This window comes from Corvus kubaryi, unplaced genomic scaffold (assembly GCF_017639235.1).
Source record: "Corvus kubaryi isolate FWS band 111438036 unplaced genomic scaffold, C.kubaryi_AGA036_p1.0 37382, whole genome shotgun sequence".
Classification (NCBI taxonomy): domain Eukaryota; kingdom Metazoa; phylum Chordata; class Aves; order Passeriformes; family Corvidae; genus Corvus; species Corvus kubaryi.
The window spans coordinates 712,618-733,082 of NW_024581124.1; the positions used below are offsets into that span (position 1 = coordinate 712,618).

Sequence of the window (20,465 nt, forward strand, 5' to 3'; positions counted from 1 at the left end):
CTTGTTGGTTTTGTGCTATCTTTTCTTGCTAATTTGAGTTCTCAGGCTTTATCCTCTGGTAGGGCCAGAGAGAGAAGACAGTGCTCTTAGTTGCTCTTAAAAACTTGTAAATGGGTTGAATCTGATTTTTTTATGTGGCTTTAGGACTGCCACAAAGCATTTGAGGTTTTTTCCTTTCACAAATCTTTCCAAAATACAGACATTTGTGATGGTACTGTTAGGCCTTTTGCCTATTTTGAGCCAATTGTGGGACCTCTGCACAGTGAGAGTCAGTCTGCAAACCCCCCAAAACTAATTTTGAGAGGAATTGAAGAAGTGTGGGTGTACTTTTTGTTGTCAGCTGTAGACCTGAGGAGCACTGTGAGCACAGCACTCCGTCTGTTCATTCTGCTTTGGCTGGGAGGAACTCCTGTAGCTCCTCTCATCAGATTATTGGTCTTGTCATTGATATGATCCCTCTGGACTGCCTGAGGCTCAGAATGAAGTCATTCAGTGCACACTTACCCAGCATCTTCAATAATCCATCATTTCATCTCACAAAGGGATAGGGATGCTCTTCATGCAAGATCAAACATATTATTTCCATCTTGAGAAAATGGAAGATAGCCAGCTACCCTTTCTCTTATTCAAGTGCTGTCTTAGGGGCATGAAATAAGGATCTTTCCAGATCTGAAAAAAACCCCAAACCCTAAGGATAAAATGGCATTTTATGTGAGGTGTATGGTCTTCATTGTATAAAAATTTAACTTCTGACAGGATATAATTGAAGTAATAAAGATTCAAGTAACAAGTATCTTTCAGATTTGAGATGTTCATAGTAACATCCAATTACATTTTGCTGTATTGGAGGGACTATAAAAACACCAACTGCCAGCAACTGGGTTACCAGAGTACCTTTGGAAATGTGAACTCCAGTGCTCTGTCTTACCAGCTGGAAAACACCAGGATCTCTGACTTCCAGATAGACAAGGATGGGCAGGTGCCTCATGTAAAGCCTGAGAATCTTCCATTAGATGTCTTTTTGCCCCTGTTAAATTTAAATAACTGGGCAGTGGTGTAGTTTAGGGTTCTCCCCCTCACCTGAAGCGCTGTGGCTGTGACTGGGGGACAGCAGTAGGTCGGTACTGCCACAGTCCAGGCAGCCTGAACCAGGAAACAGCCACAGCTAGAGCTGAGCTTATCCTCTGCACAGGGCTCCACTTGGGCCACTGCGCATGTGAGGTTCTTTCCACTTCTATCTCTGCCTCTGCTCCCTGCCCTTGGCTCTGCCCCAGATGGGTCTGAGCAGGGACCAAGCACCTGCGCTGCTGCTGGCACTCACCTCCAGCAGGCACAGCAGCTGTGGATTAACTGAGGGTGGACAAAGTAGTTCCTGGCTGTGAAGCAGCTCTGCTGAGCCATGGCACTGATGAGCATTAACTGTTTCTCCTCTAGCAGAGGCTGAGCTGTTCTCAGGGTTTGACTCATTCATTTCTATAGTATTGCCGAATAAGATTTGAGCTGAGGAGCTGAGGTGCTCTGTGATCCTGGTAGCAGTTTAATCTATGCTAACCTGATTGCCTGAAGATTTTACTTAGTAAAGATCACTCTGGAAAGCAGACAGTACAAGTTTTTCATTGTTCAATGAATTAATGAGTAGATTTTTCATGGTCTGATTTCTGTATTTTAATAGTAAGCATATATTAACTTTCTTCCTTGCCCAAATAGACTTCAGTGATTTCTATCTAGCTCAAGCAAAAACAATGGCAGGGCCAAACTAGCCCTTTATTCAAAATGGAGTTTGCATCCTGACATTAAAACATGTACGTGTGTGCAAAGTCCATTATGGCATGGAATATCATGGCTCATCCTGTACCTGCAGGAAGGATTGTGAATGTTATTTAATTTTCAGAACATCTTTTTGACATGATTAGCTATGATCATCTGCTTTGTTTTACACCTGATGGAAGTTAAATTAGTTTTACAACATGAGCGAAATCTTCCAGTTTGGGACCTGGAGCTGATGACAGAGCAGCAGTGCTGTATTGGGCATCTGAAATGTTTTTCTTATGTTTCAAATGTAGAGTTAAAACTCCAGTGGATTAAACTGCCTGATTATGGTAGAAGTTTTGGGATATTTTTAGCTGTTAGTTGAGTGGCATTAATAGCTGTGTTTGAATTGTGAGTCGAGGTATTTGTCCATTTAAAAGCAAAATCAAATAAGCTTTATTCTGCAGAAAAGATTATTCAAAATGTTTCAGTACGGGATCATATAAAACCACTCCCACAGAGGTGCAACACTAAAAGAAAAAAAAAGCCAAACCCCAACTGCAGGAGCTCTGTGCATTGCCTGTGCAAACAAACTTTTTTCCAAAACTTTCTTTAAAAGCCCACTAGAAGTCCGGAACCTTGTGACAGGGAGCAGGGCTGCCAAGGGCCAGAGCAGCTTGTTTTGCAGTTGGGCCCTGGGGAAATTGCTGCATCTTGGGGCTGGGTTGAAGCTGAAAACACGTGCCTTTGAGGACGGGGGGGGGGGGGGGGGGCTTTCCTAAACAAATGTATTTCCTAAACAAATATGAACAGATTCTCTGCCATGCGCAGGGGAAACCTGCTGATGTTATCACAGTGAACCTTCATTCTGTTAAACTGGAACTGCTGAACACCGTGAAACCACCTAGAGGGGCACGTGCTGAGTGCCATAAAGCCCGTGTGTGAAAGGCATGTGGGGCACTGGGACAGGAGGGTGAGGATCGACCGCTGAGTGCTGCGAGGGCGGCTCTGCCTGGGAAAGAGCTGAATCGCTAAGGCGCTGACAGCCTGCCCTTCAGACCGAGCACAAGTGTAAATCCCTGGGAAAAGGTGACATTTTGTGACACTTCAGGCCCCTCCCAAAACTCTCCCTCTCCATGCCTTGAGTTAAATGGCAAATGACACTGCTTTTTGTGTGCCCTGCGGAGAAGGATGTGCCCCTGCCCGAACAGCCTGTGCTGGGCAGCGAGCAAAGCCTCCTGTGCACTGCCTGAGGTCAGGCTGGGCTGGCAACCCGCAGCTCCCAGCAGCTGCTCTTTGGGGCAAGAGGCTGTTTCTGGCCATAATCTCCTTACAGATGAATTCGTCATCTGTTTCCCACTGATGATCAAACAAGCACTATTGACTGGCTCGCATGCTCCACTTTGTTACCAAGTATAACTGATAAGATTGAAAATCTGCTTCTGTTTGTCCACTTATATTATCTTCCCTTCCTTTCTTCCTCTTTTATCTTCCTCCTTCCTCAATTCTCCACTTTTTTATGATACCCATAACAGTCCAAAGTCTGCAGAATTTTGCTTTTTTGTTGTTCCTCTTCTTTCCCCCACAGAATGTGTTACCCAAGGGGCAGCAATAACGATTTGTGCTCAGGCATGAGACGGGTATTTCACGGTGTTTGATGCAGTGCCGAACCAACCCGAGGGAGCCACTGTGCTCCCACCCTGCCTGGCTGGGTGTGCAGCCCTGTGCTGGGAGCCAGCATGGCCAGTACCTGAACGTCAAGGGCAGAGGACAAGGTGCTGCTCTTTGCTCCTAAACTATCACTGCTTTACTGATTAAGCTCCTGCAGCAAGTTTTAGGTCTAAATACAATTTCTTCAGCGTGATAATCAACAGCAAATGAGCATGTATGAGCTGCAGACCCAGCAATGCTGTGCTTTACTGCCCCTACTCCTCCTGCTTCCAAGCTGATGAAGCAAATGGATTTTTTTTTTTTTAACAGTGCTTTTTTCTCTCCTTTATCTCTCTCTTCTGCAATGAAAAGTTTCTCACAGCATCGAGGCTGGAGACACAAATTAATGCTCTTTAATTACCTACTCATAATATATAAAACCAAAAGCTTTCTCATATCATTCTTTCAATGTTTACTAAAATAGAGACCTTGCTCTGGCAGATCTGTCCTTTACTGGCCAAAACTCACGCTGAAGGTTAACAGCTCCCAAAGTTAATGATTATCTTGCCTTGTTTGCTCAATGTTTCAGAGTTAAAACATGTAAATATGCCTCCCCCGTGTAATTGCTGTGGTCAGCCAGCGATGAGCTCTGCAGCAAACATAAACACAGCTATTAGCAGAGACAAATGTTTCTCCCTGGCCTGGCCTGGCCTCCCACGGCTCCCAGAAGTGTCAGCTCCCCCAGGAACAGCCAGGATAAGGCTGTCCCGCTGGCGATTACACAGAGCCTGCTATGAAAACCCCCTCTCAAAATAGCCATTTCTAATCTCCCCTGAGGCCATTAATCAGGCTTCTAATCCAGCAAAGCTGTCCGTACTGTACAGGCTGTGATCCCCAGGCCTTTATTAAAAACCCCTCTTGGTCGCAGCATTTACTGGGTCAGGGGACTGATTGTCAGGTTTGTCTGGGCAGGAATAGCTGCATGTATTTCGTGAGACAGATCTGTGACAGTGGTTGATGCCAAGACCTGGCTGCACCTTACTTGTGAGTGCTGGACTTACCAAAGGCTCATCTGCATAGAAATACATCCCAACGTCAGCTCAAATTTGGTAATTTCTGAAGACTTAAGAGTAATCTCCGCTTTTCTGGAGACAAATACAATACCTGGTCCTGTCTGATTGCTTTCAGATCAGAAAGGAATGTACTGAAGATGTGTGACAGTCAAAACTTCCTGGGTAACTTCAGAAGAGCAGCGGTTTTGCCCACATATTGACTAAACTCCAGCCGGGGTAATTGCATGTGCCTCTTCTCCACCATTCCCCGGGTGACTCCATCGCGGAGGACCTGATGTGTTGCGGAGGTGGGGTGATGTGACTGATGTGTGCAGCCTCCACACGGGTGTGCGACATTTGCAGCATTTACGGAGATCCCTCTGGCAAAAGGCGCTGTACAAATGCAAACCTTTCATCGCTCACAAAGTCCTGCAGCACCCCGGGCACGGCTGAGGCTGCAGGCAGGGGCTGTTACCGAGGCAATGGGCTGCTAAATCTCCTCCTGCCACAGGAGCTCTAGAGGCTCCCTGCGGCCCACGGTGATATTTAGACACTGAGGCGCTGGCTGGTGTGATCCAGTTCCCACAGGGGCTCGGCTGGAGTATGCTGTGGGGTCGGTGGGGGCTGACCTGATACTCAGCAGTGTCTTGACTGCTCATGGAGGGGATGCTGCGGCTGAGCCCCACCCGGGGATTTGCCTTGATGGTTCCTGGTCCATAGGACCGTGTCAGGCAGCTCAGTGTCCCTGCTCAGCTGGGAGAAGATGCCGAGGGGCAGGTAGGCAGTGGGGAGCTCAGGCTGGTAGGCAGTGCTTTCTGTGCCCCAGGGCTTGTTACCCAAAGGCAAGTGAGCAGAGCAGACGTGGGGCTGGCATCATGATTCACCCCACATCATGGGTCCTGCTGGCTGAAATCCTGAGCAGTGTAGCCAAGAGAAGAGCCCCCACCTTGCTTAGCCACCCATCCTGGACTGAGCAGGCCCATGGGGGTGTGGAGCCAGTGCGTCCCGGTGCTGGATGCTGCCGGCACAGGGCAGTGACTCATTTTGCCACTCGGGACTCTGGGTGTGGATGTCTTGCTCACGTCTGGCCTTGGCAGCAGCAGCTTCTCCTGCTCAAGGGCTTTTGCTCCTGCCCAGCACAGCACAGGATGGTGACCAAGCACTCATGGTCCTGCTCTGCTGCTCTGCATCTGATCACATCAGCCCACAAACCTGCATTAAAAGTACCTGTCTCATCCCTTGGTTTCCTAGAAATCCAGCAGCTGGCCTGGCAAGCAGACACCCAGCCCACAGGGCTGGTTAAGTCAGCACAGCAGTGACCATTACGCAGAGGTTTGCATGACGAAGCATTTGCAGCTATGCCAGAGGGTGGGGGGAGTGTTTTTAATCTCTGCTTTTCCCATTTGCACTATGGATGCAAAACAGCCTTTTGAAATGGTGCAGTGGGACACAGCCTGCACATACAGGTGGGGTGTTGGAGCTGTGTCCAGCTGCTGGAGCCCAGGGGTTGCCTTGCCTGTGACCAGCAGTGCCTGGGCACAGCTCCGTGGCTGCTGAGCTCCTTGGCTGCCAGGCATTGCCCAGGGCAGCAGGCGATGGAGTCGGGAGCTCCTGCTGGAAACCAGCCCCAATCCAGGGACATGCACTGCTGAGCACTGCACTAGGCCTGTTCGATGCTCAGGCTTGTGGCATTGAAAGGAAAAATTATTTCAGTGCAATGAACATAATCTGAGATGCAGCTGCAGCAATGGGACATGGGCAGCATGCCCAACTGTCCTTCTCAGAGGGTGGGAGCCCCCCAAGACTTTTTCCAGCCTTTTCCTGATCATGCAGCAGTGCTGCCCCTTGCCATTGATTTCTTTTGCATCTTTTGGCTTTTCTCTTTGTCCTTTTTTTTCCCCTCTTCTCTGTCTTTTCTTTTTCTCTTTTTTCCTTCTTTTCTCCTTTCCTCTCATCTCCTTGGCTCTTCCTTTCTGCTGTGCCACAATCAGACAAAGCCTGACAGCCAGGAGCAGTTACTGGCTTTTTGAGTTGCTCATGTCCAGCAATACCATGGCCTGACTATGCTGGCTGGGACGTAATTCCTTCCTGGGGGCAGGATTGGTGCTGGTGCCTGGGAGGGAGCCTGGCTGGTTCAAGATGCAACATCCGAGGCCTCTGCCCACACAAGCTGTTGTTCTGGCTCCTGTTTGTGAGCATTAACATGCCATGCTTTTGCCACTCCAAAATCCCAGTAGTTGTAACAAGAGCCAGGGCTTCACCCAATGCTGTCAGTGTGAAGGGCTTCATGGAAACTTCTCTTGTTTCTGCATGTCAGCTCTGAAAACCAAGCTCATCTCCTCCGAGCCAGGCAGCAGGTCCCACACTTGAATTCTGTCCGAGAGGCAAGGGCAGCAGCTGGGCTGTGCGAGGACCTCCTCCCATCATGGATCAGTGAGATCTGCCCTGGGCACCAGCAGCAATATCAGTAGAGATCATAGTTACCCCTCTTCCGCATTTTCCCCCATTTTCCTCTCTTTTTCCCACGTTTACATGAAGCTGAGCTACACAAATCTTTGATTCCCTCAGACACTGGATAGAGAAGTGAAAGTTGTTGCTGTTCTCCCAGGGAAGTCTCCCTATGGTCAGCACCGCCAGCTCCACCACTGCCTAAACCTGGTGGGAAATGCCTGTGCCTGGAAGTACTGCAGCCTGTTGGGATGTGGGGTGCTGGCAGGGACCTGCCTGTATGAAAGGAGGTTATGGGATGGATGCTGCACTTACTGGATGGGCAGGGATGGGGACCAGAGGACTGTCCCCCTGCTCCCCATCCCTCAGCACTCTGCCACCACCCCTGCACCACCCTCCAGTGGTGTCCCCTTGGTACGAGCGCTGAGTGGCTCTGGTTTGGCTCTGCTGTTGTTCCCTGTGGCCTTGTTGCTCTGTGGGATTGATTTTAAGGGAAGTTGAAAGTGTGGCAGGGGTGTGGAGGCGGCAGAGCTGAGCCCTGGGCTGAATGAAGCTCAGGCGGGCACCAATCCCTCGACAGAGCAGCCGTGCCCTGCGAGCGGGGTGTGTGCAAACCTTCTCCCTTGGAAAAAACACATGGATGCTAAAAAAACAGGCCAAGCTCCAGCAACATGTAACTTATTTTGTTACAGATTAACTGCTCCAATAGACTCCGGGCACACTGTGCAGAGCTGGATGTTTAACCTACTCTTGCCGCTCTTTTTTTAAAGACAGGAACATTACAAATTTCATCTGTGCTTTGACGGGGAGGTCACAGTCTGCAAAGATGTTCACCTTGCCTCTGTGCAACTCCAGGCAGGGGGTCTGGAGCACGGGGTCCACTTCTAAGCACTCCAACCCCAGGGTTGTGGGACACAGCCTGGTGTGGGCCTGGAGAGCACCCTGCCCCCCAGAGACATGTGACGTCAGGAGCCAAGACCCTTCATCTCAATGCTGGGCAGAAATACCACGTATGGACTGATTCATTCTCCCCTGAGTATCTGCCATCTCCTAGCAGGGCTGCTGGAGGCCCCCTGCCCCCCACCGAAGGCCCTTTGCCAGGCTCAGCAGTGCACCGGGTGGTTTCCTTTCTGGAAAGGGTTCAGGTGCCGCCCCGAGCACGGGATGGTTTTGCTGACCCCGCAGCCGGTAATCTTACTGCTGGACTTGAGACACCTCTTGGCCCTGTTCCCCGCTCCTCTGTCCCCAGGACAGGCTGTAATCATCTCTTGGCAGGACAGCCCTGACCTGAGCACTCTGGCTCCCAGCAGATTTCCCCAGCCTCGCCAAGTGTTTGCAAAAATACCCAGTGATTTATTCTTGACAGCTCAGCTGGACAGAGAAAACACCACATTGTTCTTTACATCTATTCTTAATTTTGTTGTTTTTCCTTATAACAGAAGTTGCCAATAATAATACAGCAGGAACAGCTCCTGGCCCCAAACTTGACAGTTTTCTACCCTTTTTTGTGGCAAGTGCCAGCCTGGTTTCTTGCCAGCCCAGTGTCTGCTGACAGTGTCCAGCAGCAACGCGGGCGGGATTAGCGATAGTGTGGGCGAGCCATGCTCCCTCAGCCCCGGATTGCGATGGAAATGGTGGGTGACATTCAGCCCTTTGCTGCCACTTACAGTCACTGGGAGGTGACAGCTGACGCCCCCCCCCACCTCAAATAGCTGGCCATGGAAATACGACCAGATGAAACGGAAAACCAACAGAGACAGACAAGGGAGGGAGCGCCGACTACGCCCCTGCAAGACCAGACCTGGGAAAAGCCTCACTGTGATGGGCAGAGGAGAAACCAGGAATATTTACTTAGTCCTGGCAAGGTGGGGTGTGTGGTGTTACGGTTTCCTTGTCTGCACTGGGAGTGGGGCTGGCAAGAGAGCGGAGCTCTGAGTCCCACCCCACAGACCTTGCTAGGATAAGCATGCTGTTTGCCTGGGAGGGGGAAATACATCAGTGTCTTAAAATGTGACCTTCCAGGTTATTCACTATGTAAATATATGCTCTTAACTAATCAAAGCTGTAAAAGTCAGTTGACGTCTTCCTTGTGTCCCTGCCTGCCTCCTCTCAGAGCTCCACAAGGTCTGCAGCCACAAACATGATGAAAAATGTGCTTATTCAGCTGAGACCCTGGGAGCACTGGGGACCGGGAGACAGCCCAGGACTGACAGATACAGAGCACGATGGAGAAAGCAGGATTATTGCCTGGGGTGAGGCTGGCATTGCCCAAATCAGGACAGGGAAAGTCCAGCAATGCTCCCACTAGCTGGAATGCTGCAGGACCTGGACATGATGCCTCCATTGCTGGACAAAGAAAAGCTGCTTCCCTGTGACTGTTGGAGACTGGGAATCCTGTTCACTGTCAGCCCCTTTCCCAAGCATCCCTGCCTCCCACCTGCCCTTCCCAGGGGTGGCCATGGGGCTTAACCACCATTTCCATGTTTCCAGGGAAGAGGCAAGAGACCTGACCCCAGCATCCCAGCACTGGGATAGCCGAGCCCTCCTCCCCCTGCAAGCCCTGGGCTCTCCTTCCCTGCCGCCTCCTGCCGCGGCCTGGCACACAAACCCAGCTGTGAAACAGCTAAATACTGGGAATCTGGGTGGCTGCCAGGGACTTTGATCCCCAGCCACGAAAACCTCCTCCACGAGCTGCCTTCTCTTGTGAAATAACCTCCTGGAGAGGCTGAGCTGGCGTGTGCTGCCCCTGAGACCTTTGCAGCCCCAAAAAGGGGTTTGTCTGGTCCACAGCCTCACCCTGCAGTGATGCAGTTCCAGTGCCAGTGCCTGTGCCAGTGGTGGAGCTGGGCAGATGTGTATGGCATCAAATACATTTACCCTGGACTGCTCCCAAGCACTGCTGCACTTCTCCTGGTACATCTGCACATTCCAGCCCTAGCAAGGCCAGCTGAAAATCTTCCCAGCTGGGAAACCCCAGGCAGAGGTGGGGTTTGTGCCTGCTCTGGCACACAGCCCATTCTGCCAGAGGTGCCCAGCGGGGCACAACAGGCAGCACTGTGGGGCACTGGGATCCTGATCCTGCCTGCAGCAGGGCTGACGGTGCAGCACTGCAGGCTGGGTGGCTGGTACAGAGTTATCAGAGGTGGATGATAGTGACTGCCTTAAAATTTTTTTTAACGTTTTTAAAATTTTTATTTTTATTTTTTTTCTTCCCAGGGGTGGTCAGCAGCCACAGCCCACCCTGGCCCATGGTGGGCAATGCTGAGCATCTGGGTACAAACCTTGAGCTGTGCTGGACATGCAACCTCAGCCTGGCTGGGTGTGACAGGGCCACAGGTGCCCTCTGCTAAAGGGCTCACTGAGCCACTGATGAACAATTTCTTTTTCCCGTTTTTGCTGTCTCTATTCCAATGCCAGCATCATCCAGCATGCTGGTGGAGAGGGGCCTTTTACATTGTTTAAAGGCAAGCATGGGAAATAGGGGGATTTTTAGTGAATGCCAGACTGCAGCTTGATCAAACTGAGGCAAAACAGGGTCTGCACAAATAGGAATGTTTAAAAAGATGGCAGAAGAACATCTGGGGCTTCTCATACCAGAAAGCCTCCTATGCAGCAAATAAACCCTATCCCATGGTCCAAAATGCTGCCAGATGCTGATGGTCTCCCCTGAGCTGCTGCTGCAAACATCCCAGACTGCCAGGTGGACACTGGCCATGTGGTCACAGCCAGCCCTGCTGTGAGCTGCTTTTATTTCACTATTCTGTAGTTAAACCCAGATTTTCCCTGTTCTTGCTTATCACTTTTATGAGCATTTCTGCTGCTTTATTTCTAACCACAGCCTTATCTCTCACATCCATGGACACAACGTGTCCGTGAGAAACCTCTGTTTTTCGGACTGTGCCTCAATCTGCCACCATGTCCTGACCATCCCTTGGCTCTGAGAAGGTCAGGCTATCAGCCTTTAACATCACTCCAGTGTCACCCAGCTGTGTCTCCCCAAGCCCAGCAATAACTTGGAGTGTTTTCCTGCTCTGCCAAGTAACCTGAGTGACTCCCAGCGCCCTCCTCCTGGTCTCCCTGCAGTTGGACCCAGCACACACACCCTTGGTCACACATGGATTTATGATTTTGCAGTCCTCAGCTGACACCCTCCAGGTCAAGTGCTTCACCTGCAGCACCCTCCTGGGTCTCCCGGTGTTTCAGGAGCCTCTGGCTGCTGCAGCTCCTGGAGCTGTCTGGGACCAAGGGCAACTCAGTGCATTGGTGCTGAGCAGTGCAGATCATTGCAGTGCTGGGGCTGCTGCTGCCAGCCCCTGTGGTGCAGCCATGGCTCAGCAGCGTGGGAGAATTTCCTTTCTTTATGAGCCAGAGTGCTGTACTTTCCTGCACCCCCCACGAGGTTCCCATGGATCGGGGTGAAATCAGGGTTTGGCTCCATGTCAGCCCTCGCACAGTGCCTGGGAGTGAGACAGGCCCGGTTCTGGTCCCAGCGGAGGGGATGGAGGCAGCAGCAGCAGTGCCAGTTCACCCTCCTGCCAGACCAACCAGGGCCACAGCACCTGGCAGCTCCACAGAGCTGGGCATGGACATGGCACCCAATACTTTCTCCAGAGAATGGAACTTTTTTTAACCTCTCAAAATTAAAAAAAAAAAAAAAAAAATCCTAACCCCAAACAGTTTTTTAAGGAAAACAAAAGATTAGAAATACTGTAAGTAGTGGAGACAAAACACCAAAAATAGCATCCCAAGTTTCCTCCGCGCACTCTCCCTGCAGGCAGCCTGCACTATATTTGTCTTCACTTGCCATTTCTGCTGCAATCAATTTGCAATTGCTGCTGGCGAGGAACCCATCTATTAAAAGCTCGGCTGAGATGTGTGGTGAAGATGTCTCCAATAAAAAAATCTGGCCATTCATTAAAAAAAAAAAAACAGAACAGTGTCCTTCTCTGCAGACCTTCCTGTTCCCAACAAAATCCACTAAAACCAACCCTGGCTGTGTTGTCTGGGCTTGGGAGCAGCTGTGGAAGCCCAGTGTGGGTTTCCTTCCATGTAGGGAGGGATTTGCTCTGCAGCTGCTCCAAGGCTTGGAAGCACTTGGTGTTTGCTGCCTGTTGTGCCTTATCTCCGCAATTTGCTGCAGGCCACCCTGGGGAAGCAGATTCCTCCCGGGTCAATTGCTTTTATCACAAAAACAAATGTTTTCTATCATCCCTTTCATCCCGGGATGAAAGTGCAGTGAGGAATCACACGCCTTCCCTCGCTGCCTTGGTGGGCCGTGCTGCCGGGCGCTCCTCTCCCCCCACAGAAATGTGGAAGGAGGAACAGGGAAGGCAAACAGGAGCCTGGAGTGATTCCTGCCTTTGCCTAAAAAAAATAACCCCACAGGACTCCCTGGGGACACACGGCTCTGCCCCCAGGTTCCTGCCCCAAAAGCATCACGGCCAGTGCTGACACCCAACTGGTTTCCCCCAGAGCCAGGCACTGGCTGGGGGTCCATCTGACCCCCTCCACTTGTGAAGGGGACATTGAGGGAGGCAGGAGGGCTGCTTGAGGAGGCCAAAGGCTCCGAGCCCGAGTAGCCAAACACAACAGTGGCTGCATGGAGATACAATTGCTGCCTATAAATAGCACTGGGAAGCAAACATTAGGGAGGCAAAAAAGCTATTCAGGCTAAAGGACAATGCTGGCACTAAAGCAAATAGATATAATTAGCCATTAATAAATGAAGGCCAAAGATTAGGGAAAGTATCTAATATCAAAGAAGTGAGAGCTGGGAAGGCTTTCCAGGGGAAGGGCAGAGGAGACCTTGACCAGCGTTTAAAACAGGCTGTGGCTATTTTTTAAAAGCCATTAAATTATGAGCTGTCAAACTCAGCCTGCTGTGATTGCTGATGAGCCTTTTTTTCTGTATAAAAGGGAAGATTTGGCCTCTTTGTGATGTCAGGAATGGTAGAGGGACCTAGGAAACTGCCTTGATCCCCACGCCGCTTCCTCCTCTCTTGGGCAGATTGATCAATCCCAGCCCCTCCTGGAGCCCTCTGTGCCTTCTCTGCCCCTCACAATCCAGTAAAGTCCGACAGCCCTTCTTCAAACCAGCCTGGAGAGATGCTTTAATCCCTGAAAGCTCCACAGCAATGCTGAAGGGGGCAGGTGCTGGCCTGTGCCATGGGCTTGCCCCAGCCTGGGGATGTGGGGCTGGGGAGGGTTTTTCTCACCACTACTGAGGCATCGTGCTGGTGGCAGCAGCAGCTCCTGCCAGCATGTGCTGCAGTGGCCAGCACAGGGCTGCCATGACTGATGAGACAGGTGGATGCAGGGACTGGTGCCTGTGGGACACCTGCCCTGTGCCCCCACCAGCCGTTCACACTGGCCCCCGTGCCACAAGTCCTGTCCCTGCACTGTTCCCCTGGAAAACTCCAGACTGGACACCCGCAGGGTGCCTCCATGGGAGCTCCAACATTCCTCGCCATTGCGGCAGAGCCATAGTTAGGACGTTCAGGGGTTGCTCTTTGTTGCCCAGCACAAACCTGAGGAAGACTCAGCTCACCAGTGATGAGTGAGGGCCCCTGTAACCTGAGACAGCCACTGCCAGCTGCTGCCATGGCTTTGCTTTACTTGCAACCAGGGCAACTGCAGGAGTCGTTTTCCCTTGAAGCCTTTGTAGGGAATCAGGTGCCTTTTCGGGAATACACATTTTAGGCAAGGAGCCATTATTGGTTGAGTGCAAATTGTATTGTCTTTGCTGTATGAGCAGCGGGGTGATACAGTTGTGACTTGGCTGGCCTTGACACACACTTTGACTTCACCGACTCCTGCAGCAGCATCGTGCGCTGTCCCTCGTGGGGCTGCCACGGAGCCCGATCCTACGGTGTTCTGTGTGGAGCAGCTCCAGCCGTGTCCGTGCTGTGGGCAAGAACGGAGGGGCTGCTCCTGCCCTGGAGCTCACCCAGCTACCGTGCTGGGCCGGGTGCAGGCAGCAGCGCAGGGAGCAGCCAGTGCCTGTGTGTCTGTACGGGTACGGTGGTGACAGAGATGGCTCCTCCTCGGTTGCTATTTCCAGAGGATGAAGTCACCGGGCTGCAGTGCCTGAGCTCCCTGGAGGCTGAGTCAGTGCCGGCCCTGCCGAGGCTCCGTGCGCAGCCGCCCCTCCACAGCAGCCCCTCATGGTCGGTGCCTCAGGGCTTCAGGCTTTGAAGCAAAATGGCGTCAGGCCACCAGCCCCACACGGCTTCACCCCTGGCCTCAGCTCTCCCGCCATCGGCCCCCCTCCACCAGCTCTGTCCCAAACAGCTGCGTGCGCCTTCAGTGGGAACGTCCTCCCGGAGCCATGGCTCTGGCCCCTTCCCCACAGTCCCAGCACAGGCTGGTTAAATCCTCCACAAGGCTGGGATAACAAATACACTCCCCAAAGAAAGAGAGGAAGTGAGAGCTCCCCGGCCGGGCCCGGCGCTGCCGCGTCTTCCTGTGCAGTCTAAGGGCGTTTGTTTGCCGCCTCCAAAGCAAACAGTGTGTGGAAACTTGGGGGGTGTTTTGGCAAATCCCCTCCTCTTGCTTATAAAAGATGCTTCCTATGCCAGGTTTCCGACATCCTGTTCCTTCCAAACGTTGCTGGCGATGGGTGGCAGGGGGATCCCAGAAATATTTGATACTTAGAACCCAGAGGTTTATCCGGCAGCTGCTTCCTCCACCTTGCACGGTGGCCATGGCCATGTCTGTGACTACCAACAGCCGAGGGGACTCACAGCCCATGCTGGGCTCAGCTGTTTCTTGAAGGGGGCTGGAGGGAAAAGCAGGATTTTCTTGGAGCCCTTCAAACACAGTTTGACTTCTCACAGTTCGTGGCCCCATGTGAGATGGGTACCACCATGATCAAACATGGGATGCTGAAGCAGAGCAACTGGTAGCCTGAACTCCTGGGCTGCAGCCATTCAAACCAGCAGGAAACAGGCAAAATTAAACTGAACAATAGTATTTTTGGCTTTTTCTCTTGGTAAATATGGTAACAGAGTTGCAGCTACATGGCTTGAAAAACCGTTTAATCTGCACTGTTTCCCACACAGACAATACTTTGCTCCTTGAGGGGCCAGGCTGAATTCATGCCAGAAAAAGCAGAGGTGAAGAGCTGAGTCCCCCATAAGCCCCCTCTTTGTGTATGGAAACAATTGGCCCTGGCTGCCAGCCCCACCACACACCACTGCCTTCTCAAGGGTGTTTTGTGCTTTTGCTCTCTGCAATGGTGCCAGATCTCAGGAAACAATGAATTCACTGGTCACCCCGTGCCTTTCAGCAGAGCAACTCAGGTATGGAGCAGTGCAAAGTACGAGAGGGCTGGTGTTATTCTAGTCAAGGCCAAACAAAAGCTTCTTCAGCCCCTGGTTAAAATCCTACTTTTTCTCTCTAAGCACATTTACTGGAAAAGTGTGAAAGAACGTAAAAATGTGCTTACAAACAGCACAATGGTTCCCAGGAGTGAGTTCCTGTAGTAAGGCTGCACAGTTTCTGCTGATCCCTCTGGCCATAGCAGGAGCTGGTCGGGTATTCCCTTAACATACCATCTTTGCTGGAGAACCAAGTGATAAAAGGGGGAAAAAAGGTTTCAGTACAGCCTCCTTCTTGCCCTTTCCTGGCTCAGACAGTAGAAACTGCAAGTCACCCTGTGAAGAGCCAGGTTTTGGAAAAATGAGGGCTATAGCACACTGGCTCGCTCTCTGTGCCACTGCCATCTTTCAGAGAAGAGCTTGTGTCACGCTGGCCCTGTGGATTCCAATGACCAGAAGGGAAGGTGAAATTAAAAGGAAATTGACTTGAATACACAGAATTGTAAGTGTGGGAGAGAGCAGAGGCGGGGCTCTGCAGGACAAAACTCCACTGTAGGGTCTGGCTGTGGTGGAACAGTGACAGTGTTGGCCCTGCAGAGCTCTTGCGAAGCCCAGTCTGGCTGCTGACTCAGCACTGGGCACTGGCCAAACCCCTGGGCCAGTGCAGGACCCTGGGCATGGGCCAGAGCCAGCGTCCCCCAGCCTGGGAGCACCAGCAGGGCAGAGAGCTGGATCCAGGTCCAGAGGTGAACCATGGCTGGAGAGCTTCACCCCTGCTTGGAGCAAAACTGAAAGGGTCACGCTCAGCCCTTCCTAGAAGCCAGGAAATTGTTCATGCTTTTGTCTCCGATGTTATGGTGAGAAATGGTGAGGAAAGGGGTGCAAAGACAGTGCTTGGAAGGGCAGCAGTCCCCCTGCACTGTGCACAGCAGTGGTCCTTCAGGGACTGCAGTGAGCTCTGCCAAAAAGCTGGAACAGAAAGGGAAAGTGGGCAGTTATCTCTAGAGCCTGCTGCCACAACAGGAAAGTGCCCCTCAGATCAATCTGCAGCAAGGACTTGCTGAAATGGGAGCCCTTGCCACACCTCTGCTGCCTTCCTTGTAATCAAAAGCTCCTTTCTTTCATAATAGTCTCCATTTTAATCTAGTACAAAACCAGCATTTTATCCTTATGGATTCATAAAATTGCCTATCCCAGCTCTAGCAATGCTGTGAACTTGACTACTCAAAAGTGTGCTGAAGTATGAGTTAGGTAAAGGGGATCAATAACAACCTGTCACGAAAGGGCCAGCACAGGAGAAACAAGAGGTTCCAATAAGACAGAAGAAACTCAGCTTTAGGAAAGTACCATCAAATCCCCCGTTCCAGTAATCAAACATGTTATTTCAAACTTGGACGTCTGCAAAACAAACTCCCCCTATTCTACTTTCAAATTAGTTTAAACTTCCTATGATTTAGCAAAGATGTAATCATATCCGCAGAGATCCCAGAATTCCATATGGGCATCTTAAAAAGCAGGAATTAATCATTTCCTTGTACAACAATCAACTTTGCAATGCTGTGATCTTGGAAATAACAGTCAAACAGTCAAAGTCAAGCACTCGAAAGAAAATAACAGCATTTAATGCAAAATATTTTCCAAAAGTTTTTACAGCAATTTCCTATAAATGGAGTATTTTCTTAAAGAATGAAACCACCGATACAAATATATTGTTCCAAAGGGGATTACAAAACTTTCTCCTCAGCCGCACAGGAGGTAGGGAGGGCATTTCTCTTATCTGAAAACACCTAAGATGAGCTGAAAAGTGATATTCAGGATCTAGCCTGCTACGTCTAAGTGACGGTACCACACAGATGCTTTGGAATTAAAACTTCACAGGCTGATATATCTTTACCCCATAAGGCCTTTATTAAGATTCCTAATAATTTGTGGATATGTAATGGAAATATCTGGGATGCCTGTCAGCTGTATTATGTGGTTTTTCCTAATGATGGGAAGCCTGACTGCATGTTTTACCCTGCAAGGACCAGGCTTTAGGGATGGGTATTAAAAAAACAAACAAGAGAGTTGTTTCTATTCCTGCTCAGTTGCTCAAGGCTGTAGTTTCTGGGACCTGAGGGCAGGTGTGAACTGGTGCATCCTCGCACCTCTGGCTGTCCAGTGGCTCAGGGAAGGGCAGCCACTGGGAGGAGTAAGTGGTGCAGCTGCCCCAGGCACCCCATGCAGACTCACAGCTTCCCAGGCTGTTGGGAGGCTTTAACAGGTACAGAGAGGGCTCGTTTTGGAGTGAGTGAGACCCTTCAGAGACTGACAGCAGTGAGTCCAGACAGGATCCTGGCAAAGAGGATGGTCTTGTTGGGAAATTGGTCCTTGTTGAGAACCAGCAGGAGGCAGCTGGAAGGTAGGGGCAGGACAGGCTGGAGCCCCTCCACAGAGCTCTCCAGCAGCACAGGCACTTCCCAGCACATTAATTCATTCCCTGGCTTGGCACACTTGGCTGGTCTGGAAATGATTACCTGTAAAAGGAGCTCTTTCACCACTGTAGCTGTTCACTGCAGCAGTGTCCTGCAAAGCTGGGCTCTGCCTGGTCTGCTGCCAGGCACACAGAGAAGGCTCCAGCTGATCCCCAGGGAGCTGGGCTGCCTGCTCCCTGCTTTGCAAAACAACAACAAAACAGCCTTCGAGGAAGATGCAGTGGGGCAATGCGCTCTCTAGAAAACAAAGCCACATTAACCAGCCTCAACAAAGCAGCAGTCTTCTCTGCCAGTGGAAGGGCAGGCCGGTGCCTTCCCTCCCCAGGACAGACTGTCTTTTGGGCTCTCTGGGACCACGTGGGAGGCTCCTATTTGCGCTGTGCTGCCCCAGTGCTGGGCTCCCCATGCTGCTACCAGGAGCTGAAGTCCCCGAAGCCCGTGCTCTTCTTCTCTTTCTTCACAGCTGTGCTGGTTGAGGGCCCGTCATCCTCCACGCTGCGCTTCCTGCAGCCAGAATGAAAACAAGTCTCAGGGAGTCTTTACTGCCAGTGGGACCAGGGCAGCTTGGGTGCCTGTTCTGCCTCTTCTCTCCCAGCACCAGCTGTACTGGAGCCAGCCCATCCCTTGTCAACTAGACAGGAGTGCAAGCTCCATGCCAGCATGGGGACTGCAGGGGTTGGGGATAGGGGCCTTTGGCATGCCCAAAAAGAGGGAGAATGAGTCCATGGGGATGGTTTGGGCCAGGCTTTGAACACTCCCAGGAATGTGTTCAAAGCACAGTAAGTTCTCCAGGCCAGAGCTGAAGATTTAACAGCTGTACCTTTTTAGCATGGTCACGAAAACATGAGCCATGAGTTCTCTGCACACCTTCTCACCTGCACTTGTGGCAGAAAAAGAATTTATGGGGAATTAGGTATAAAGCAGCTGGGAGAGCTTTTCAGATCCTTTCCTGTTTCTTGAGCCCAGCCTGTTGCAGTTGCTGCTGCTATTATCAGTCTCTCTTGAGCAGAGCTTGCAACCCCAGGGAACGCTGTGCAGCCAGCTCACGTGCTGTGGTTTTATTGTCAGATATCAGTAGCTGATAGGGAGAACACAGAACCCTAAAGCTGCCAGAGCAGGCTGCAGTGACTGAAGGTCCTTTCTCTACTACCTGGTCTTTTCCACAGAGCCACAAACTGCTGGATTTCCTCTGTAAATAAGAGTGCAACGTGTCAGCAGTTTTAAGCTGTATGTATTTATGTATTTTAAGGGACAAGCAATATTCTGCAACTGAAAAATTTTACTGACACACTAAACTGACCTATCTGAGCTAACATATTTCTGTTCTCACACTTATGCCAATGCCTGTAAGTCACAGAGGCACACACAAGCTGATTGAATGGCTGCCCAGATCTGTGTATACATAAATACAGGCCTTTATGTAGCAGACAGACAACAGCATTTTTGCAAATGCTTTTAGAGAAGTCTGCTAAAAATCAAGTGGAAGGCATTTATTTTAATTTTTCCAAAACACATGCTAAGCTGCTGCTCAGACAGGATTCTGTGCTATCCTTAGGAAAGAAAGCAGTGCTGCCTATCCTGACAACGGTACAAAGGGTGTCTGGGAGAGGGTGCTTTAGGATAAGGCAGTCCAACCAGCCAGGTACCCTGGAGCTACCCAGCTGCCCTGTGCTCCCACAGCAAGCCTGGGAACCTGCTCCCCTTTCCAGCCATTTCAGCTGTGCTGGTACAGCTGTTTGTGTGGCTGAACAGGGAACCAGAGCAGCAAACTGACAGGGGCCTGGGGCAGCTACTTTGTGCAGGGCAGAAGTTGCTAAAAGAGAAACATCTGTGGGACCATGGCCTTCAGAAATAGCTGCAGAAAAGGAAGACGATAAAAGATGGTCTAGGAAGTGACACAGTACAGTTCCTCAAAGACTTCTGAGTTCTGGAAATGTATCTACAGTTCTGAAGTCAGCAAACACTTTTAAAGACCAACTTGGTCATGTTCAAGGGCTAAAAGAGAAGCTCAGTTAATGTGTGACCTTGAAAAACAACAGGAGTAAAGTAAACTCTTGACTGTTAGGACTACATGAGGGTGTCTTTGCTAGCCCAAACCAAACATCTGAGCAATGGCACTGGAGAGGGCCAGCATCCAGCAGGAAAGGCACCTAAAATATTCAGCAAAAATCAGATAGACAGAGAACTCACGCTGCAGCCATGTTGATGTATTTTCCAATCCCCTGCCGGTAAGTTTTAGGAGTCTGAACCTCTTTCTTTGGTGGGACTACCTCAGCCTTTATTTTGGCTGCTTCTTCTTCCTCCTGGAACTTCTCTCTTTCAGCAGCAACCTGTGGGAAGCAAAGGGTGCAATCTGTTGCAAGAGATAGTGCAGAATAAGGAGAAAATGTCTATGATTCTTTGAAGCTTTAAAGCACTCTAAACCAGCAATCAGCACTGCTGAGATTATAGGGCAGGCTTTATGAGACAGCCCTCAAGGGCCACTACAAACACGCTGTCTGCAGCCATTACAGCAAGACTCCTTTCTTCTCACCTGCAGCTACCCACAGCTACTGGGAGCATTTGAAAGGAAACCATCAGAAGTGTGATGGACTGGGAGCTGTGCTAGACTCAGTTTACAAGAGTAACTCTCCACTGAAAGAGCAACTGGGATCCTGGCAGAAAGACAATGTTGAATGGCAGCTGCTTAATCTTAGCTGGCAACCAGATGGGCCAGGAGGCTGCCCATGTGCAAAGAACAGGCATTAAGTGGCAAAGTTCTTTACAGAAGAGCT

At 50.7% G+C, this 20,465-nt stretch overlaps 1 protein-coding gene across 1 annotated transcript in view; it reads right to left on the minus strand.

Annotated features, from left to right (window-relative positions):
- Window positions 1–16,809: 16,809 nt before the first annotated feature.
- PPIL2 (peptidylprolyl isomerase like 2) overlaps window positions 16,810–20,465 on the minus strand; it is a 67,780-nt gene continuing 64,124 nt past the window's right edge. The window contains exons 19-20 of the mRNA XM_042034924.1: window positions 19,882–20,021; window positions 16,810–18,195 (exon numbers count right to left, since the gene is read on the minus strand). Of these exons, the coding sequence (XP_041890858.1) occupies window positions 18,102–18,195; window positions 19,882–20,021 (234 nt within the window). The 3' untranslated portion in view covers window positions 16,810–18,101. The remainder of the gene's footprint in view (window positions 18,196–19,881; window positions 20,022–20,465) is intronic.